Source organism: Columba livia, chromosome 2 (genome assembly GCF_036013475.1).
Source record: "Columba livia isolate bColLiv1 breed racing homer chromosome 2, bColLiv1.pat.W.v2, whole genome shotgun sequence".
In the NCBI taxonomy this organism is placed as follows: domain Eukaryota; kingdom Metazoa; phylum Chordata; class Aves; order Columbiformes; family Columbidae; genus Columba; species Columba livia.
Genome location: NC_088603.1, coordinates 42,507,944 through 42,531,423, shown reverse-complemented (window position 1 = coordinate 42,531,423; position 23,480 = coordinate 42,507,944). Strand labels below are relative to the sequence as shown.

General features: G+C 37.6%; 1 protein-coding gene across 7 annotated transcripts in view; it reads left to right on the top strand.

Annotated features, from left to right (window-relative positions):
* Window positions 1-23,480, top strand: part of SLC4A7 (solute carrier family 4 member 7) — a 93,275-nt gene that overhangs the window by 16,332 nt on the left and 53,463 nt on the right. For 5 of the 7 annotated variants that reach the window (XR_010470120.1, XM_065051596.1, XM_065051597.1 and 2 more), the window contains exon 2: window positions 19,401-19,482. Coding sequence is in view for 6 of the 7 variants with exons in the window: in XM_065051596.1 (XP_064907668.1) it covers window positions 19,401-19,482 (82 nt within the window). In the remaining variant the exon portion in view is untranslated. Of the gene's footprint in view, window positions 1-10,318; window positions 10,510-19,400; window positions 19,483-23,480 lie in introns of those variants that run through there. The other 2 variants (XM_005499184.3, XM_005499183.3) reach the window with 2 other exon arrangements.

Below are 23,480 nucleotides of genomic sequence, written 5' to 3'. Positions count from 1 at the left end.
AGTATTATCATGTTATGAACAGTAGCTCTGTCAGTGGCTTCCTAGTTTAGAATAAATAGAATTTTCCTCTGTAGTTTCATAAATTTCTAATAAAAGCAACTTAAGCAGAGGGATGTTTTGTGTTGTGTCTTCCTTGCATTTTGTTCATAAAATCGTGATGAATAGGATAGTGTTTGAAAAAATGTATTTGAGTTAATGCTTCAGAATTAATGTAAAATGCTAAAGATGTTCCACTTCGGTAGTGTAAGAGCTGATTTGTCTCCAGTAGAATCATAAAATCATATTATCATTTAGGTTGGGAAAGAGCTTTTATATCATCAAATCCAACTGTGTTTGTGTTATCTATTAATATGCATTATATAACAGTTGTATTGATAACATTAGTGAAAAAAGATTAGTCAAGTTAGTTTGCAACACCTGGAAAATACATAGTTATGTGGGTTTTTGTTTTTGTTTTGTTTTTTTTTTTTGAGGGGGGGGAGGAGGTGAAAAGCTTAGCTATGGGATATAATACCACTTTAAAGTGTCAATAAGTATCCAGAGCTATTAAAATAACAAAATTGTTATTTAAAGGAAAAGGGGTGAGTTTCAGGAAACCATTGATGAGGTCTCTCTTGCACCATTCTCTTCCTCCCTCCTTCTTCTTGAAAGATGTTAGACTGTGAATGTTGCTGATGTCATCTTTCAAACCTGCATCTTACCTTTGTCTACTGATGCTACTTAATTCTTTTAGAGCTTTTAGGAATGTGGGGTTATCTTGCAGATTCAAAATAAGACTCAGAGTAGAAGTGAAGCCTGCAGACATGGTGGTTCCAAAAGTCCCATTAGTGGGAGAGCTGTCTTTTGGTACAGTTGTTGTGTCCCAGTGCATTACCCTTTCTTTGAGCCCCTGTCAATGCACAGAGGCCTCAGACAACATATAGTATTTAGTAGACAGTTGACCTGGTTATAAATATTTTAAAATATGAGTTTATTTGTTTCATTATGCTTGAATGATTTTCTTTATATACTTTTTTTCTTTTTTCACTTGCTTCTGCTGCTGTTGACTTTGATAATCAACAATGAAAACTGATTCACATTTTAAAGACAGATCTTTTGGAAACCCCAGTTTTTGAGAAAGTCTGTAAAAGGTTGTTAAAATAGGATACAAAATTATTGCTTCTATTAAATTAATTACATCTCAGTCAAAAGATCTGAAACTGGTGTTAAGATCACCAAAAGCTATGATGTTGTACTGCCCCAAATATTAAGTTTTATTCAAATTTCAATAAAAAGGTATTTTTTTTCTACCAAAATTGAGTGCCTTATCATCATTCAGATATGATCTCATTTGGTGAAGGTTACCATGCAGTATAAGCCATTTTGATTCTGTTTGTTGTGTACATAGGAGATTTTTGGAGCATGCTCTTCAGTGACACACTTCCAGCCTGGTTTACAGTTAGTTGATTTTTCCCTGTAAAGTCAGTCCTGTGAAGAACTGTGACTTGTACTGGAAGGGTGGGTTAATTTCTTTGTGTGTACCCTGACTTAAGCATAGTAACACTGGAAAAAAGGGATTGATATGTTTATAATATGTGTGTGATCTAGGCAAATGAAAACTTTACCATTAGAAACATGGGGAGTTGCCTAGAGGACAAGTGTATACAAATTTTTCCTATTTGAATTTTTCTTTACATGTTGCTTTTGGCTGTAGGTGGGAAATTTTTGATTTTATCACTCTTGTTTCTCATAGATCTCGTATTTCACTTTTCAGATTCTGTCCTGGATCAATTGGAGGTAGAAAACAGCCTTTTTGGAATCATGGAATGATGACAGATTGGTTTGGTTGCTAAAAACCCTCTAGTGAACATGTTTTTCCTCCCAGAAAAACCCACTTAAATGTTTAAAGTTATATTAATGCATATGTAATTAAGATATCTGATTGCAGAAATTTGTTTGATATAGTAACACATCCCCAGGGTTGTAAGCTGTAGTTGTTCCTATTTTATATGCCACAGTAAAAGCAAGTCTTGAATTCTGTGTAGATAGCTTTTCTACAGATTTCTTAGTATCAGAAAGACACATGCTGGAGGCTTGGTTTCTAAACTGTTAGAAATGCAATGCATTTTTTTTCCTCTACTTTCCCTTATCTGATGTTTGCAGAAAATTCTTTTGGCTGCCAGATGCAGTTGTCATTGTCTAGATCAACTTTTTTGCATTTTTTTTCAGCATTTAAAAATTCCCCACTAGCTGTGAAATCATGTATTACAGATGTTAAGATAAAGTTTTCATAGCCATCAGGTATAACATTTGATTCATATTGCTGGAAAGTCTTTAGCTTAGGTCTCTAGTCTGGATGATGTATTTTAGGTATTTGTCTTTAATGTTTGGTTTACTGGATATTTGACTTAGTTTTCCGTAAATGGGATTAATTATGTTTGTAAAACCATCTTAAACCTTGAATCTCTTTTCAATTTCAGGCAGGGAATGCAGGAGGACAGTTTGTTATCTAGAGGCATGACTTGATATATTGAACCCAGCTTTAGAGTTCTTGGGGTTGATAAAAATTTCCATGGTTGCATCTCGGGGAGCATGGATCTGGTGTAAGCTTACTCTGCAAGTTCACTTTTACCTTACAAAATAATCATGTCAGGAGAATTTTTGTGGGTAGACTTTATGCAAGGCTAGATAATTGTCTGTCTCCCAGAAGTGTCCATGTGAATTAAAAGCCTGTCTAAATTCCTTGTTGTACGTGCTCTAATTTAATTTAAAATCAGTCTTCCCTTGGACTTCTATTTGTGCCACTGGATGACAGTGTACAAATGAAGCTGTGTGGAACTGTGGTCTAACTGTAGCTGTATTAGGAAGACAGGTAACTTCTGTTGATTATTCCAAAATGCTTAAAAATGCCTCTGTATTGTTCGGGTAACTTTTTAAGCGAGCACCCTTTTTAGTAATTGTTGGCTGGTTAGATCTCCTATGCAAACTCAAATGTTAATGCTGTCTAAAGCAGAGAATTCTAAATGTTTGTTAAACAAATCTAGGGTATCTAATTTGCCTGTCCTGTGTTGGTTGCATTCAACATTTTATACTAAATAGCCCCTTAAGTCATAAGTTTACCGTAAGAGTCCTACGGCGTTACTGTTTTTTCTTCATAAGGAAATGCATGCATCTTCTTTAGAAGTACTGTGATGTAGATTGTCTTTTACGTGGTTACTCGCAAAAGGAGTAATAAAGTACAAAAAAAATTCAGTAGTTCTTGAGACAAGGATGCAGTAGGTACAGAAGGGTTGGGTTTTCTTTTGTGCCTAATTTTTAGATCTCTCTTTCCCTTGGATTTTGTCAATTGAACTTTGCTGTGAAATATGTACCATGTACAATGAAATGCATGGATCTGTTGTGCCAGAATCAGCACCTTACTTTTAAACTGACTTCTCCCAGAACCATCTAGTCAGACACTGCAAAAACATTACACTTCTTAGTACATCAGAAAACCAGCTGCTTTCTCTCTTTAAACAAAAACAAAAGGAGGTCATCTGTGTAGCTTTAAATGATACTAGCTAAGTGAATAAGAAATAGAAGTGTATCTCCTTTTAAATGTCCCTTCAGTCATCTTTCCAAAGGATCTTAGGCTGGCTCCTAGTAGTTTAAAGTTCTGACTTTTAAGGTATTATGTTGTGTTTTAGAATTGCAAGAGGAAAATGGAAGAAATTTTTGCAAGAAAGTCCATGTTTCAAGGTATGGCTTCATGCTAAGGCTGAGCTGGCCTAATTAGCTTGTGGTCTCTGAAGGGGAGGTGCCATTCCCACTTTGTCCTGTCTCCTTTCCCGTAAGGTGATTCAACTTGTGAAGCTGACAAAACAAACAAACAAGCACCCCACAAAACAAACAAAAACCTCAAAAAACACCCAATGAACCAAAACAAAACTTGTCACGGTTAGTTTTCTGAAGTAACTTTTAACTGAGTTATCTGTTTACTGTGTGATCAGGAAAGTATAAAATCTAATGTATGGCAAGGATGTTGTAATATACTGTGAGTAAAAGGGAAAGTGGCATGAGTGGTATCTCTCCGTTTGTCCAAGCTGTTAATTTTGCCCAAGCTGAGATGTGAAGCTACAACACTGGAGTGTGTCTCTGCTGCAGATCAAGTCGGTCTTGGCTGGACTTATCCCCTGGTCCTGGCCTTCCTACTCTGGGCTCAGCAGTCTCATCTGCTCTGTGCACCACCTGTGCCTCACCACTAAAGAGCAGCCTTGGAGCTGAAGTGGCAAAATATTGTCAGTATAATTTTATTGCTGGATCAGTTCTCTATTCCGGTATGTGGTTGGTTCAGATGAGTGCCAGCACTAGCACAAAAAAAAGTAATACCAGCTTTTTGTTGCTGTCTGTCCTATTATAATAATAAAGCATATGTGAATTGCTAGATTTTTTTTGGGTAATTGTGAATTTATCATAGTAGAGGCTTGCTAATACACTGGTGACTAGTTGACATTCAGCATGTAACAGTGATAGTAGTCTGACATGCAGTTTTCAGATGTCTTGAAGTTATTCAGCATAACTTGGGCAATGTGATATGTGGAATGTACTTTGTATTGAAAGAATCTGCAGACAACACCACCTGAATCCTGTATGTTACACCACTTGGAAAGTTACATTTTTTTTTTTTTTTTATAAAATCCGCCCCTCACTCAAATTGCAATGATTGTGAGCAGATCCAGAATTTTACTTCCATTCTGCCTGCCTTGTTTTTACGAAGAAATCTTGTGGGCCAGCAGAGAGCTGATACCTCCTGCTGTGTCAGTCCTGCTACTGATGCTGGAAATGTTGCCTTGCCTTCTTGTCATAGCTTGCTGAGCTTTGATTTGTAGGTAGTAATTTTTGTTCACTGTAACAGTAAACATGTCAGTAAATTCTTACACAGATACTTGATTTGAGTGGAATGCAATTGTGTGAATAGAGGAGAACTGGGGAGACATGTAAAGCTGAAGGTGGAGAGTTAAACCTTGAATTTGTGTGAATTGGTGACATTCATAATCTTTCACATTTCTATGAAGAGAAAGATATGTAGGTGAAGAGTCATTCAAAAATTACAGCATTCAATGAAAGACTAATTTTATTTATTAGCTGCTGATGTTTGTTGTTGTTCTTTTTTGTCCACCCCCTTTCATTTTTTCCTTCTGAGGATCTGCAGTCAGGGGAAGGCTTTTGTGTGCCTATAATTCAAATAATGTCGGTACAAACCAGATAACATTATCTGCCCCATATTTTGCTGCTTCAGTTGTTCACTTCTGTGCCATCTATTATTCTAGATTAATGCTTAATATTTTTACAGGTGATGGTAGAGCATTTAAACATACGGCCTTGGCTAGGTGGCCTTAATACCGTTGAAACAGCCCTGATTTGTATCTTGTGAACTTACACAGGGATCTAAGTCGTCTTTAGGATAAAGAAAAAATTAGAATATCTCTCAAAATGCTGGCAAAATGCCTGAAGATGAATTTAGGTAGAAGCATGCGATTACAAGAGATGTTTTTGAGTCCTGGAATAAGTAAAGAACTCTAAAAATTACATACATCTTTAGTTTTTCTGCTTCGTCAATGTATCCAAATCAGGACTGCAGGGTGGTTAATGAAGTAGTTTATATCTTGCTATGGATGCTGATTCAGATCACAAATTTCAGTGGTATCCTCTCTAGTGAATTAGTATGCAGCTTGCAGAATAATGTGTAATTGTGTAATGTCAGGAGGGTTCAAACTAGTTGTCGAGGGTTTAGATTGCGGGGTGACAATAAAACCCTGGCAGAAGTATTGTTAACCTCCTCTGCTCCCCCCCTTCCCCCTTTTGCTCCTCCCTCTCCCCTCTTCCCACTAAGGGCAGGTGATCGGAAGGGAAAGAGGGACAGAGAGAAGAGAGTTGGAAAAATTAAAAAATGTTTTACTAATGCTACTAATAAGAATGGGGAAAATAATACAAAATATACAAAACCAATCTTGAAAGTCCCAGCAACTGCAGAGCCGACACCTGAAGTCCTGGACTGGACTCTGCAGCCAACCGGAGCTGGATTCAGTCTCTCACTAGGACTCAGTTTGCAGGGACGACTGGCATGATCCTCTCCTAATGTCGGCCATAAGCAGAAGGACGTAAAACGGATGAGATCCTCGTGATCTCCCACTTTATATGAAGTATTCACCTGAATGGAATGTTATACACAATTGGTCAGTTTCTTGGTCACCTGTCTCTCGTTGCCCCTCTCGCGAGATGTCCATCCGTGCTTATCAATAAGTTTGCATTCCATTGCTATGTTTACCAAAACATGTGTCTGGTTCTCCAGGAAAATGCAGCTAATATGAAGGCTTTAGCTGACAGGCAAATTCACTAAAAGAGAAACTTGTTTTTTAACAAAACCAGGACACTAGTGATCTACCTAGTGCTGGCTCTCAGCATCCCAGTGCCTTGTGACGGCTGTCCTGCAATGTGCTGAGAAACCCAAGAGTCCACTACTGGGGCAATATACCAGAGAATATCTGCACAGAATATATCTATCTTTTTTTCTTCCTATTTTTTCCCCTTTTTCTTTTTTGGGAAACGCTCTTTACCATGCGTACGTGCTGATACAAACTGAAGCAAGCTGAAGCATGCTATGCATGTGTACCTCTTGGGAACTAGCTGTTACATGGAAATTATATTCTGCAAAATACTTGTAGGCAGTCAAGCTCTTGGCTTTTATGGGTAGTTTTGATTCATTAAATGATAAAGCATTGCCTGCAAAGGTTTCTGTGTTCCCTTGCTAAGAGAACAAGATCTCCTTAGTGGAATAGCTTATATTTAATCTATGTATAATAGGAAAGTTGTAGGAAGCTGTTCTTCTTAATATGAGTTAGTAAGTTCCCATTTAATAAGAAACTGAACAGAACAATGTGTAGTGGTATTTGACATACAAACATTAGACAGGTTGTGTCATACAACTTGTTCCTACATCATGGTAATCTCGTAGCACCTTGCCTCCCTTCCCAAGTGCTCTGTGATCTCCTCCCTACCCCCTTCCCAATCAAAATCGATCCTCATTTAGAAGTATCATCTTATTGCCTTGTGGGTATTTATTGGTTTTTGTATTCTTTTCTAAAGAGAGGTTGTTTGGATTTGATAGGTGCCATCCTTCCAGATACAGAAAGAAAGGTGCCAGTGAACCAGGTTGGTGTTGGGTTTTTTTTGTGTTTTTGTTTGTTTGTTTTTTTAATGATTCATTCATATGAGGAAAGGTTGAGTTTAGATTGTGGATGCAGCGCTAAAACCTGACACACCCCCTCTCACCAAAACAGGATTTTAAAGTACCAATAGAAGCCTCATACCAGATCTACCAATTTACAGGGTGAGGTGTGTGGGCATGTCAGTATGGCCTCTCTGCAAGCAAATGAGCCCTCAGTTTCCTTGTGTTCTTATCTGGCTAAGTCTGGCTCTGGGCTTGAGCTCACATGGTAAATCCTACTGCTGCTTTAAATAAAAATGTTGCTTATGTTCTGCCATCTCGGAATAACAGATTAAGCACAGCTCTGTCTGCTAGAGACTGTGCAGACCCCACAGTAAAACAGTTTACTGCCACTTCATAATAAACTGGGATCATAATTGCTTTCTCATTTTAAGAGCAAAATTTGGATATAAAAGAAGAGCTTGTGGCTGTAGTAATAGATTCAGCTTGCTGTTGAGTTAACACTAGTATTGCTGTAAGATGTGATAGGGGATTTTTTTACAGACTGATCCAGAAACTAGTAATAAGAAGTGACAAGAAAATTGATCTTCTAATTAATTTTAAGAGTTTTTGCATTCCACCCCATGGTTATCAGAGGTTTTGGTTAGTCTGATTTAATTGATTTTGAGGGAATTTTTAATAGAAGCCTGTACTGCTTACAAGGAAATAATGGACTATACAGGGTATTTAAAAAATACTCTATGAACCCAATTTCAAAGATATAGTGATTTCAAAGCGGGTCCATATACACCCTGTATATTGTTTATGAAAAGGTTAAAAATTCTGCAGAGAGATTAGAGCTCAGATGAAATCTTCCTTTTCCATCTGGAGAATAGATACTTTTAAAAGTTTTTGGACCTTTGTTTCAAAAAAAGTGCTTTTATAGCCAGAGATAAGCTCAAATAAGTGGAACTTGAAGGGGTATAAAAGTGAAAACTGGGAAGGAAAAACTGATGGACTGATGGACAAAGCATATGTTTCATGATAGATACTCCTGTTTCTTAAAAAAAATCCTCATTCACTTAATAAAGATTCTTTTGCATCATGAAGCATATGGTTGAAATGTTGCTGCAGCACAAATAGTTTTGCTCAGAGTTCTCACGGTGTTGTCGCTGAACATGATCAAGGATGTGCTGATTTTGAATATATTTGCCTATGGTTTGTTTTAAAATACTTCTGTAGTTAAGCATGTTGAGACAGTTGCAGTTTGAAGTTGCTGTGGTGTTCTCCAGCTAATGCAAAGCTTTTCCCTGGTATTTATTCTTAGGTAAGAGCAGCCATTTATCCACCAAGTATTTTGGTATGAGACTTAAAAGACAAAAACTTCCATCTGTTTGAAAAAACCTTGTTTATATATTAGAATGTTGGATTTTTAAGCTGGGCCCCACATGAGCATGTTCTTTGCCTTTTTTTTTTTAAATGAATAAAGCCTCTAAGTGTTTGTTTTTATTCCAAGACTGACTGTTAACTAGGAACTGGGTGACTCCAAAACAGAAAGATTTCAATAAACTGTTTCAGAGTGTGGTGTTTTTTTTAAGTTTCCACATCAAGTAAGTATTCTTTCCAAAACTTCTAACAAAAAATCTAAGATGTGATTCCCAGTCCTTTCTGCCCCCTTACACTACCCCAAAGGAACAGACAGCCTCTTCCCCCTTCACACACACACACACACACACACACACACACTCCCACCCTAAAAAACCAACTTTTGTACTTCTAGAAAGTGAAGTACTTGTAGTATGGATTTATGCTAAGAAGGACTGCATTAAAGTGTGGGAGAGCCACCAGAACACAATTCAGCATATCTGTTACAGTATTCATCGGGGTAGCTGAAGAATTGTATGAACCTGTACTCAGCATTAGGAAAAGAATAGGTTTGCTTTAGGATGCTCAGCTGAGGAGGGTTCACTAAGAGTTAAGGTATCTAATATTTTGTTTAACTTTGTTCTTCCTATATGAATCATTTAGTTTACGGTCATTTACATACAACAACAGAGAGGCCTTCAATAGCTTGGAAGTGAAAAGATTCACACATGTTAAAGCGAGTATCTGTTTACAGAGTGGAAGCAAACTTCTTTTAAACTCTCTTGTCAGCACTATCTGAGAATATTAGTCTATGGTTGGAGAATTTTATGGACTGAGAAAGGCAGCGAGGGGAACTGAATGTGGTCTTCTGATTTCTGAGGTACTAGGTGATAAATACCATCTTCACAGTGTGTTTCTTTGGCTGGTGGTATTTGCCCGAAGTTTATGAACAGTATATTTTTGTTTTGTTTTGTCCAAGTTGTTTGTTGGTTGGGCTGACACCAGTCCAGCTTCATTAGTAGGGTTCTTCTAAGCCAAGAAGTGGGAATAAAAGAAGAAAAGGGACAAGGAAGGTAGTGTCATGTCATGAAGGTTAAGTTATGGGTAATGCCTTAAAGACCCATTTTCCTACGTGTTATGTGATGGGACAAGGGCGTTAAGGTTTGTCAGTGATGATGATAAGAGTGAAATGAAACTCTGAATTTGATCTGCTGGGGTGGAGGTTGCATTTTTCCAAGACTGGCTTGAACAAAGAAAAATAATAGCTGCTCATATTGTACCTGAAGCAGAGATTCATCTTATTCTAGAAGGAAACATGAAATTAATCTCAGCTAACAGCATGGTTTTTTACCACTTCATAACGAGAGAAAAAAGAAAAAAAGATTATTTTTTTTTTTTTAGTAAGCCTTGGTTTATTTTGCCTGAAGAGAATATATGGCTTATGTCAAAAAACCTGCTTTGGGATGAGTATTCAGTGAGAGGTTGATCAAACAGCTATAAACACACTTAGCAGATGTTTGACTTCTGGGTTGTTCTGTTCTGGGACTCGAAGTACAAATGTGCTTTCATTTTGTTGTGCTAATGAAGTCTTGGATCAGAGCAAAAAATATAACCTTGGAGCTGTCCTTAGCTGCCATTGATGCAGAAAATGTTAAGTCTGGACCTCTGCTTCAGTTCCTTTTTTGGTATTCTCTGAGCTGGAATCGAAGGCACGCGGTCTCGCCCGCCCTGCTCTCGTGTGACCCTGCGGTAGCTGCATTGGGTGGCCTGGGAGAGGGGAGGCTGGGGAGGGAGCGCTGGGCGGCGGGTCGGGGAGCGATTTCCCGAGTACGTCTGTGCCGAGCGGAGCGGGCTGGAGCAGTCATGTACGCGCAGCCTCTGATCCCTCGGGAGGTTCCTTACGGGGTCTCGGACAAGGGCATTCTCCGCTCCGGCACATCAGCATGGAAGACGCTCGTCCAGGGAGGAAAATGCAACCTGTATGTAAATAGCAGCTGTGTAACTTAATAATGGTGTGGATGTGCTTTGATGGCAAGGGATATTTATCAGCTGTCTCTCAGAATGGTGTGCTACCTTAAGATGTGTTAGTTGTGGAAGAAATTTTTGAAAGATACGGTGATAGAAATAATGCTTAAAGTAGAGATTTCTGTGTTGGGGAAGATATTTTCTGTGTAGTTAGAATTGCTTAATCATACTAACAGGTCGAATCCAGAAAGAAGATGTGCTTTTACGGTCATGAGAGTATATACTACCAGATTTTGAGAGTGCTTGAATGTCGCTTTTTTTTTCCTTTCATTATTTTGAGTCAACTTTTTTTAATTTGACAGTTTGCAGCTGTGGCTTTGAGTAATTCTGTGCAAGTAAGGCAGGGAAGTTTCTGGTAAAGAATTTTGAAATAGCCTATTGATTATTCCTTTTGACATTAAAAAAAAAAGTGAACTTAAAATGCTGTGTAACTGTGGTAGCATGGTCATGGAGGTAGTGTTTTTGTCAGACTTCAGTGGCGTAGCTACACAGCTTGATTTGTGGGAATTTCTACAATGAAGCAGCAAACTCCAGTATTAGCATTACAAGCTATTGCTTAGTTCTTGTATGGGTAACCTTTATCACTGCCATTTAACTGCAATGCAGTATGTAACAGGGGCTTCTACTTTAGAGTTCCCTGGAAACAAAAATGTATGAGATGGAATTTTCCTAGCCTGTAAAAGCTGTAAAGGCCTCCGAATTGTTTTATATAAATTTTATAAGATGACCACAATTTTCTGTTTCCTTTTGTGAACATAAGAAGTAAGAGTTAAATTTATACAAGTTAAAATGCATCTGATTGCAGTGGTCTTGTTTGTTAGGGTCTCTGTAGTACAGTACATGTGGTTTTTAATTTTCATTTTGGTGCTGCCTTCAGGTGTGGCCCTAGCATTCTATCAGGCATGCATATGCTGAGAAGACTAGGTAAAGATCAGAGGTGACTAGTTATAAAGATTCTACTGCTTTGCATGATACAGTCACAGGACTGTTCAATTTTGAATGAAGCAGTGTGACATATAAACTATATATTTCACTCATTACATGTTAGTCTTAAACTTTAGAGAAACTTCAGTTTGGCTATTGGGAAAACTGATTTTATTTATGTATTTTTAACTGTAGTTTTAGAAACAAGTTAATGGACCTATGAATATTTTGAATGAAATTTAGTGCTGTAAGGCAGTGATAAAATGCAACTTTGTAAAACGACTACTATAGTGTTAGATATGCAACTTGATATCTTGTATTGGATTGGTTACATTATTTACTAACTACGCATGATGGTAAATTTTCTGGCTTGCAGAAGACTTGGGTTGAGTTCAAGCAGGCATCTAATTTTAATTGAATATTCTCTTGCATTTTAGCCATGCCTTAATATTAATCAACCCATCCCTTTTTCTTGTGTTCATTCTAATCCCCCTGCCTATTTATTTATTTATTTATTAATTATTATTATTATTATTATTATTTAAAACAAATTGCAGCAATATGCTGTAGTTGATGGTTAGTCACTACTGTGACCTGTCTCTTGTCAGTGTTTGTTTCCTTTTTGACTTTTTCTCCCAATTTAATTTTGGGTTCTGATTAACACCACCACTTTGTATTTTCTGACTGAATAGAAGTGTCTGATTTGTCTGGGACGTGGCTCGTCTTGCAGGTGGTGGCACTCGATGTGACAGTGGCCAGTGTAATGCCTGCTAGAACCACTGAAATAAGATTAAATATTCAACTGTGCAGGAAGCAAAACACGTTTAGAATTGCTTGTTTTAGTAGCACACATACATGTGTTTCTTTCCTGTCTTCCACATACTGTTTTAGAAAAGTAAAAGTAAAATGCAACTTCCGGAAAGTCTCATTGAAGTCTGTAGGACATACTTGTCCAAACTGAAGGTTTGTATAGCTCCTGTGTTTTTTGTAAATCTTCTAGAAGCAGATTGTTCAGTTGTATTTAGTAGGGTAAGCTGAGCACTTAATTAAAGGATTAGTAGACTAGAAAAACTTCCCTAAGTACTCCTAACCTCTTTTGTTATAGCTATGGTCTTACTGAAATCTGAGTGTCAAGGCTTCCTGTGAGGCTCTGAGTCTTGGTTTGATTGGGAGGGATCTTCCTTTCAACGTGAGAATACTCATATAAAATAGTATAATAACTGTGTAACCACAGATAAAATTCCCAAGAAAGGGAGAGGTGACACTAAAACCCTCGAGCTGTACTATAGTCTTTCCTTAGTGCTTGAGGAATACCCACTGCTCTGATAGTAGGAAAAAATAATAAAAATCTCTGGAAAGCATCTGTTCCTGTGCGAGTGAGACCATAGCAAATGCACCCAAGGAAGAACCCATCAATATGGTATGCTTCCTGTTTTAAACCTGGCAAGTTTTCTGTTTAGGAATTATTAATAATTTCATTCTCGGTCATATATATTTAGAGGGCAAGGCCAGCTAAAAATTGTATGCTGATAAAATGAGACAGGGCTCATTTATATTTGGTGTGTTTCCCTTGGGTGTTAGGTTGATGGACTTGATTTAGGGCTGGTTGTGTTTCATCACTTTGGCAACTTCTGAAGATACAGTATTGCTGTGTATAGCAATACTGTTCCCAAAGGAAAAACTTCAAATGCATTTATAGAACTACTTTGCAGTTCTGCTAGAGACTGTTTAGTAGGCTGGATAATACCTTCATTTACTACTATTTAGAAAGAACTTTGATTTTTGCTATCATGGTTGTCATTCAAGGAGGCAGCAACTGGAGATGCTTGCCCTCCTGCCCACCATAGGGTCATCTTACCTCTGGTTTAAAAGCAGAATCCATCTAACCGAGAAGTAAAACAATATATTTAGAACTTACCAAGTCCTGCTGTTAGTCGCTTGGCAGGTGAACCATGTCAAAAACCCCTTCCTAATTTACTAATGCTACGTGATGCTCTGTAGTAGTGGAGAGCCATAGCATAGACTTCGTGCTGATGTTTGCCAGAGGTAGAATGATTGTCATTGAACTCTGCCTACAGTAGTCACAGGTGGCATTAACAAATACACTGATTATCTGGTTTCTTTTCTTACCGCTTCCATGGTTGCTTACAGCAGAAGACTTAGAGTCCTACAAAATTAGGAGATGTATGTGCATTCTGTAAATCAGAGATGTATTTTATTTCTTGACTACATGTAGCATTATGTGAGCTTAGAACAGAAATGCAGGCTTCTGAAACAACCCACTTAGGAAATGCTGCTGTGAAAATGAATCGTGAATTACCCTACTGATTCTTAATTATTCTGGACGATGTATTTTGGTAGCTATGTGACAAGGTCAATGAGTTTGTATGTGTGTCTATCTATCTATTTAAAAAAAGGTCAGTTTTAACATATTTTATATATGTACATACACATATCTGGAACACAGTTGCAAAATGAGGTTTTGTAGTTCCTCTTTAGTTATCTTTGAGATATGTGGCCAAAATAAATGTTTAAATTTATTTTTCCAGCTATACCTGTGTTTTTCAAGCAGATCAATGTTGGTAATTTTTCTGTATTGAATTTAGTTTTTTGTTACTAGAACCTTGATGGCTATCATCTGTTTTCTGAATGCAGATCCAACAAAGTAAGGGCTGATGATACAACAAAAATACTGCTTGGCCTGTGCTTCCTAGGTCTAGGTCAAGCCACTATTTTGCAATCTGTTTACATTGGTTTCTAATTTTATTGGGAAGCTGGTGTAGGCCTCTACTTGTTGTGTCCTCTTGAAGACAGTGCGGGGTTGGATGGTTTGATCCAGTGTCACTGCTCCTATGTATAATGATGAAAAAATAGAGAATAAAGTATTAAGAGCGAAGTGCATGGTGCAAAAATTCTCATATACTCTCAATCTTAGTATGTAAATCTACAGTGCCTGTTACGTAGGTTTACCAGTTGGGTCTGTGAGCAGCATGTGCTTGTGTTTTGAAGAGGAATTGTTTGTTGGTGCCACATTCCAGCCTGAGAGCTAAATCCCATCTGCCAGATCTGCTGTCTTTACAAAGGCAGAGATGTACCCATGGCTTTTTGTGGGAAGGAGGAGGGGTAAATATTTGCCTTCTCTTCAAGCCAGAGAGGATGGAATATCATTAGTCATAGAGCAATATGAATGTTCGCTGTGATGGTGTGGGCAGTTGTAGTAGAATAGTTTCAAATGCAGAAGTTTTGAACTCTTGGGCTGGGACAGATGTGTAAGGCAAAAACTAGATATGAACATCTGCCTGTTGTTGTGTGTTGTGATTATTTATTTATTTATTTTATTTATTTTATTTTTATTTTTTTTTTAGCATTTGCATCTACTTAAATAAATGTTGCAGTGAAGGTTGCTTGTAGCAAGAAAGTTGTAATGTAATGTTTTGGGGGGAGGGAGGTGGTTTGTGTCCTTACTTGTGCCTGACTCATTCCCATGAGGACTAGTGTTGTCTTCTGGTGCAGCAAGTAGTTCCTCAACTCTGGGGAAGACCTTTGGGCTGAGGAGATGTAAATGGAGCAAATGAACATTGACGTAGCTGAGTAATGGTTTTAGATGTTGGGCTCGAATTCTTCTTAACACAATTATTGTATTACTCCTGCATTTCAAAGGTTTACAGTTAACTGTATCAGCCATTTGTATTATTACTGCCTGTTGGCAGAATGAATTGGTTGACCTACATTTCAAGTACCTTAAAAATGTTTTGCTAGCAAGTTGTATGTCTTGGAAGGGGTTGTTCAGTAATGCCCTTTTGGCAGGGTGCCTGTCTGGAGTCTGTCATCTGTGATCTGTATGTGACTGCATAAGGTTAGGCAAGAAGAGCTTGTACAGATGACCATGGAAAGTTTCCTTTAGATTAATATTCTGTGCGTCATATCTGTGCTGGTCCACTGGACAGTAACTAACACATGCTGCTGGAAGTTGACAACTTAATTCTTGCAAACTTAAATGCCTTCCTTAATGATTCATGCAATTTAGGATTGACTTTTTTTAAATGCTACTTTTAAAAAGCAACTAGTGTTAATATTTTAGGTATGAAAAATGTGCTGTACTAAATGAAGACAGATTTTTGAACCAGTAAATAAGTATAAACAATTCCTGGGTACTTGTCTGCAATGAAAGGGGAATTACTCTTTCTCCTGGACTGAGAAAAGGCATTGGAAAATCAGAGGTGGCAAGAGGAATCCTACTGGGATTCTGCTAGAGCAAAGAAAGTCTTGTCTGGTGTACAATAGTTGAAAAGGGGTTTCATTTTCATACTGGGACAGTTGGAAGGCTGAAAACACAAGTAGTATTTGTAGGCACCTTTGGCTTAAGATGAAGGTTTTATTGGAAGGTTTTTTTTTTTCAGTACGTTTGTGAGCATCCACAAATTTGGTGTTAGGAAGAAGTATATTTAGTGTATTTTAATACAATGTACTAGGGTTGTGGTGTGCATCTATTGTGTTTTTTCTCTCCCTGAAGTACTCTGGATTAGTTCTGTTTTTATAAATGACCATCTCCTTGTGAAAAAGCCAACCGAAGGTGAAGGCTTGCTCTCTCTCTGGGGCACATTGGTTGCTGATTGTGTTGGTGTTGTTTTTTTTCCCTTTTCAATTGTTCTGTCTCTTGACTGAGAAGCGAAGTTACATACATTCCAAGTTAGTCTTAAATTCTACTTGGCTTGTCTTGATCACCCATTTTTTGTGCATCTGTAGGTGTACATAAAGTTTCACATTAGATGGATGGTAAACGGCAGAGGAATGCTTGTGCTAAGATGCAGTGATTCTCCATGCCTAAAAAGGGGAAGTTGATGAGTTTTAAAGTGGGACCATGGGGGAACCATTCAGCAACTGAAAGAGTTTTCTCTCACTTTTGTGTCTTAAACTGACACGGTAGATCTTCTATAATTACTGGAAGCCTATGCCCTACAGACTCTATTTTTAGCCAGGAAAAGGTTGTAGCTTGGAATTAGTTTTATAGTGTAAATGAATATTTTGAGTTTTTTACCTGACCTAAAGCAAAAATATCTTAAAGTGGGATTTGCTATTGGCATCACAAATGGTTATGGTAAAACGATGCTTTGTGTTTTTCTAAACAAAGGCTGTAAATGATATTCTTTCTTCGTGCATGGTATTTGTGGCTGCTAATGGTTTATTCTTGGAAGAGTCTTTGCATATGTTGAGTACTCCGAGATAGTGATGGAACAGTTTGCAAGGGCATGCATGCCTTTCTGTAATCTAATCTCAAAAGACATGTTACTTTCACATGATGTGGTTTTGAAGGCTGCTCCTGTATGTATAAGGTTGGCAAAGTACCTCTGTTACTAAAGCAAGGGGTGATAAATATTGATAGCATGGTATAAGGCATACATCAAGTATAGTTTCAAAATGTTATTTGGATACGAAATATTTTCTGCATGTGTATTTTCCATAGTATGTGTGTAATTTTCTACCAGTATGTAGTAGTGTGTATAATACAGGGGAAAACTTTGTCTTCCTTTATTGTTCAAAAAACTGTGCTTGGCAAGCTTCCAAGTGTCCTAAAAGTACTGTTAAGGGTGGTGGTGCTGGGGGAAGTTAGGTACTGGGTATTTCAGCAGTCTGTGGCTGTAGCTGTAAAGTTAATTGTAAAAGAGGTTTTGATAGCAGTTTTCCTAGTATTAGGTGTTTTTTTTTCCTCTCTCAAATTATAAGACACTTAGGATAATGTAGAGGATTTGTAATATTTCATCTGTTTCCATCTCTATTTTGAGTTTTCTAGTAATGTACAGGGTTTGTTTGTGCATCTGTTTCTGTGAACCAAGAGTGTACTACAGTCCTATAATTTTCTATTTCTGTATCACTGAGATAAATTGGAAAGTAGGTATGCTTGACTCCTCCATGGTAGTGTCACGGCCTTACCAATGCAGATAAATATTTTGCTGTACTTATATGGTGTCTCAAAAGATTGGTAACTTAAGCTTTTGAATGCTGCTGCTTAGAGACATCTTTTTGCTATTGGGTTTATGCATGTTGTGTTGGAAAATACATATTCAGTAAAGATAAAAGCCAAGGCTTACTTTGTAACTGTGTTTTTTCCCTACCTCCTGAGTGGTTATCAGATGAGAGGCCAATTACATTACGAAAGCATCTTCTGGAGGGCTCTTCAATTTCATTTTGGTGTGCAGGAGACAGGAATATACTACTCCCTGCCCATTATTACCATGACATTTTCTAAATTTCTGTCACTTCTTTATTAGTAGGTCCTTGTAACGTTTTCAGACATCAGACATGACTTTGGTTTAATCACTTGAATTTTTTAATTGTAGCTGTCTGGAGTGTGTAGGAGTTTTGATTTTTCTGGCATGCATACACAGGTGTGTTGTTTTTTGTCCTTATCACTTCCCTCTGAGATTACAAACCTCTTCTGTATTTAAAGCATTGCACTATCGAGTAATTATAAGATCAGCGCTTCGGTGAATATCAACACCATTAGGGTTCCCAGTCCTTACAAGACTCTTGGTATAGGCTTCCATTTTTTCCTTATGAACCCATGATCACAGATCCCATGTTGATCAACGTAAATGCACCAGTGGGCTGCTGCCCGAAGTGGTGGTCAAACAGATTTATTTGTGGTGTATGTCTCTGTTGTATGGCCACAAGAAAATCAGTTTGGTGAATTGATGCAATGGGAAACTCATTGCGTTGGTGGTTGTGTGTGGTGGTGCTTTTTTTTTTTAAATAAAATCCATTGCTTCAGCTCTTTCATTTGACTTCACAATTGATACATCTGACTTAAGGAAAAAAAATGTGTGCCCAAGGGAGCAGAAAGAAAAGGAATAGCATCCTCTAGCAGTGAGCCTGCCCTTATACATAATTAGATGTAAAGTAAAGCATTACCCTTAGGGTAGGCAGCAGTTCTTTTGGAGAGCCAGTTCTGCCAGGAGGATGTAGTTTGTGAGCTGTTAAAAGTGGACTGTATTCTAAGGAGAACAAACATTTGGAGAAAAGCCACTTTAATGGTGTTTTGATGTCGAATCTGAGATGAGATGAGATTTCTACTGTTCAGTTATTTTCAGGTTTATTTTTGTCGAGACTGAGCAAACGGCAGTGTTTAAAGGTCTGCTTTGATGTGTGAAATATGATTACAGGACACAGTCACAGAAAAGACTCATTCTTGAGCCTTTATCTATTTCAAATACTGTGCTTTTGCATTATGAGTGGTATGGTTTCAGTAGTAATGGAATCTGAACTGATAGTCTTGCAACTGCTGTTTTCTAACTTTGTGCATAAAAATGTACTTTAGATAAGGGGGTGGTTAACAAGCTTTCTGTTGAAACCTGAGAGAAACAGTTAATTTGATCTCTCCAAATCTGTTGGTCTAGGAGAGACCCCCCACGTTGTGTAATGTAATTCTTTTGCCACTCCTTTGTATAACCTTTGGATCACGTAAGCTTCTTGCTTGTGATGGAAAAATCTCACAAACGAATTGCCGTTGAAGCAAATGTTTCAAGATTTCTGAATGTTAACTTTGGCAAATTTATAAAAAGTTACATGTTATTTTATTCAAGTAGATTAATTGCTGTTGAATGTAAAACTAAAATAATATTGCACTCCTGAAATGTATATCTTGATCCTTGATGTGATGACATGAAGAGCATTGCAAAAGGAAATTGCATGATATTTAGCATATCTGTTGATTTACTCTGTTTTTCCTTCAATACAAGGAAATATTTTCTCAAATAATTGGATGGGTAGATTTTCAGTGACGTTTTCTTTCTCAGTTTCGAAGATGTGAAAATGTGTTACTTTAGAAAACTTTGAACAGCTTCAGAACTGCAGAAAATACCTAGGAATTTAGAAAAAATAGTTCTATTTAGTTTTAATTTATACTTGTGTCTTGTTTCCTCAGGGTCACGATGAAGAAGCTGTTGTGGATATGGGCAAAATCAGCTCTACAATCAACACAAACTTTGAGAAAGAAGAACTAGAGAGTAAGTTTGTGGCAGTTTTGTGTTTGCTTAATGTCTTTTTTTCCTTGAGGTAAAAGATCTGTGTTTCCTCAAGTGCAACCAGTATCACTAAAAAGAATCAGTTTCATGGCCGTAATGAAATTCTAGGAAGAAAACCAATAAATAGCAAATGACCTGCACCATTTTTGTCTTTGTGCATGCTAATAGAAACTTATTTCAGTTGTGTCACAGAAAAAAAAATTAAAAAAAAAAATTGTGAAGCTTTCTAAGGAAACCTTGCTTCTAAGATTGTAGGCTTGAAAAAAATGGTTGCTGTAGGTAAGTAATTTCCCAGCATGAATGATATCAAGTTCTGCAGAATCAAAACTCAGGGAACAGGGGTGATGAGGTAGATATTTGGTTTTGTTTTCTAGAAGTTTAGTGTCCTTGTGAGCATGCTCATGCACTTTAAATACTGAGAGTCTGAACAGATAACAGTGCTTCTAGTTCCATGGTAAACTGTACATTCTGCAATCTGTAGTCAGTTAAAACGTGGAATCCTGTTAGTTTTCATCACTTGACTCAGGATCCTGCATTTAGCAACAAAAATAGCACTGCATTAGTGTCAGCAAAATTAGATAGTTCATCCAGGCTACAATTTCTTACTGACTTGAAAAGGAAGTTGATTGGGATGAAGATTCATGGATGCTACTTAGTGAATGCAGAGGTACAACCTAAGGAGATCCAGTGTTAAAGTCTTGTTTATTCACCTTTCACATAGAACGCTCTGAGACTTAATGAACATTTGCAAAATTCTAGAAGACTGTCTGTAGATTTACTAAGAAGTAATTTGCAGCAGTACTGACTCTTAGTGCTTCAGAACACCAGAGAGCCATTATAGCAGTAGTTTCTAGCTGACAAAAGTTGATTTAGGTTGCTGTCACATTTTCTCATAATGTGGTCTAACAGGAGACGGTTAAAGTGATGAAAGCTGTTTGTTACTGTTGCAGTCCTGCTCTTGCTCTGTTCCTTTCAGTCTGTCACTGCTTTCCCTCATGTACTGACACCTGGTTAACTATGTTAAGCCAGCAGAAAATCTGACAGTTCTGACAAAGGAAAATGTAAGAAAGCTCTCAGCAGTTGAGCAGCCAAATGAGTTTGCCACACAGATGAATGTGTGCTGGTGCTGAGCAGAGGGAGAAAGAGCGAATGTGAGTCTGAGCGGTGAAGACTGAAGCAATGCCCATTTAGATGGGGTTGAGCTGTGGTGAAACCACTGCTGTGACTTTCTGCAGTTACATCTTCAATGCAAATTTAAGCTGTTTCCTCCTTCATTTCCTTCTCTTGCTTTTCTCAGGGAGGTGACCCAGAAAAAGTATATGTGTGTTTTGCAGGCAGGGGTTAAGGAGAAACAGACATTCAGCTGAAGTGGTTTGCTGTGCAGCAGCACGAACAGCTGCAATGCCTCAACCATGAAGAATGACATGGGAACGTGCAGCGGATCACTTCCCCAGTCTGTTTCGTAGCACGCTCGCAGGAGTGCTTCAGCTCACACAGCACTGTAGTGAGACAAGATACTGGGGGGGAAGGCAGGGGGTTCAGGCTGCTTGAAGCGATTTAAGCACTTGTATTGCTGACTGTGGAAAATACCCTTGTCTTACCCACAACCAAAGAATAAATCAACCTGAAGCCAAGGCTTCTGTTTCATGATCAATTGAGTCGATGTAACAGCTGTTAGAAGAAGATGAGGAGATCTCACTGTCCTCGCCTTGCTCTTAGCCACGCACCCTTACCTTTCACTCTCTTTGGTATAAGCATCTCAGTGTGAGAGGGGTCTGGTTATACAGAGTTTAAACAATCAATCACAGAATCACAGAATGGTTAGGGCTGGAAGGGACCCTGTGGAGATTGTCTTGTCCAACCCACTGCTAAGAGGTATCTGACAAGAAAAATGTATTCCAGTAGGATTATCAATTATCTAAAGTTTCATATAGGAACACATTTTGACACATATGTAGGAATTATTTTTGGAAATTACATATATTTGTAGTATCCTATATATTTGTAAGAAAATCGGTGTTTTATGTGGTTTTTTTTTTTTTTTTTTTAATTATTTTATTTTTTTTTTATTACTGGTGAAATGGGGAAAAGGAGGGATAGCATATATTTTAACTTTTATCAGTGGAAACTGTTCCAAAGTAGGAACAAGAAGTTTTTCCTTTCCTGTACAAAAGATAAAGGCATATAAGTACAGTTTATGACTCACATAGTTACCTTCTCTGAGGTTCACCTAAAGAGATTGTTTAGATTTAGCGTTTTAGAGGATAAATTTATGTGAGCTTACAGCTCTTTTTATGACGTCATTTTTTATAAGCTATCATGATTAAAATGGGTATGTGGTTTTTTTGGGTTTTGTTTTTAGTTCTGGTATTAAAGTCTTACAAGGAGAGAAATGGAATTGTTGGCTGCAAGCAGTAAAAAAAGCTCTGGATAGGATTAGATTTCATTGCTGACTTGTGGATGTTTTCTTACAGGCTTAGGAAGACCTATAGTTGAGCATTAGATATTGTAAGAGTTTTAAGACCTGAAACTGTTTCTGTCCAGTCTTCAGAACTGTTTTTCTGTTGACTTGAAAAGGGGTTCTAGGAATTTGAAACCTTTCCAGAAGTGTGTTGACTCAAGGAGAGGCAGCAAGCTGTTAGTTCAGCTATAATGTGAAGCACCAAACCTTTAAGAGCCAGCACAGACAGGTGACTCTGAAGCCTGTACAAACTAATGTTGGTTGGTTTGATGCTGTAGAAGGCATCATTTTGCTGCCAACACAAAAGCAAAGGTTTCTTGGTATTGTCAGTACTGGATACTTCTATTTTCTGGGAGTTTTGGGATGAAATATTAATGGAAAGAGGGCCATATGCTAAAGGGGAAAATAGATCTTGGAGTCAGAGCTTCTCAAGCTCTGTATTCTATTTATGGTGGCTGGGAAAGTGTGGTACGTAACCAGAGGGACAGTGTTAAGCTTAGAAACATTAAGCACAGGCTACTTGTTTTGTAACTTTCTTCCTGTAAAACAGAAATGGGTAGAGATGGTGGTAAACTGTAATTGTGGGCAGACTAAATAAAGGTACTGCTCTTTACTTAAGCTGCAAGACCTTACTTTAAAATAACAAATGTCAGTTTACAGAAGAGGAATAACATCTTAAAATAACATTTTTAAGAACACCTAATGTTCTTAACTTGATGCCAGACTCTTTGAGCTGCAGTGAATGAAAATAATAACAAAGGAAGGAGTTGGAAGTAAGCCGATAACAGTAATGGCAGAGGTATTTCATGCCATCTTGTAAAAGGCATTTTCTGTTAATAACCATGTTTAAGAAAACCTTTCTTAAGTCTGAGATAATATGTTTGGCTTGATATTACCAGGACCTATCTTTTTAAATGTGTAGTTATTTTTCCACCTTGATTTGAGGATACATTTACTAGATACATTTTAAGGGAAAGGGGGTATATTCTGTTATTCTTAGCAGACCTGTTACAGGCATAGCAAAGATAAGGAGTTTACACATAACAGAAGTCTTGTTCCGGAAACAATCTGAGGTCAAGAGTGTGTGTCTCAGCAGACTAGTTTTCTGTGGCATAAATCCAAGAAGCAGCTTTCAAGAGTTAAGATGATTTAATAGCTACTCTGCTCTCACACTATCCTGTGGCAGGTGTAAGTAGTGTTTACATTTCAAGTGACCCTATTATCTCTGATACCTTGATGGTTTAGAGCCTTATTTTTTCTTCAAGAAAGCAGCTGTGCTTTTCAGTTAATCTTACTTGATACGAGCAGGTAATTAAATAATTCTGCATTTTTTTCCCCCCCCTCTAGAAGTGTATATTCTCAATCTAAGCGAAAAACTTTTTCTACAAGTGTTTTTGAGTTTAATGTGTTATGACTAGATAGAAATTGTTTCAGTGTTATGAAGGGCTTTTGAGGAGCTAAGAGAACTTTTATGGCACCCTGTAGTAGAATGTACTGCTAAGATTTGTTTCATGTGTCA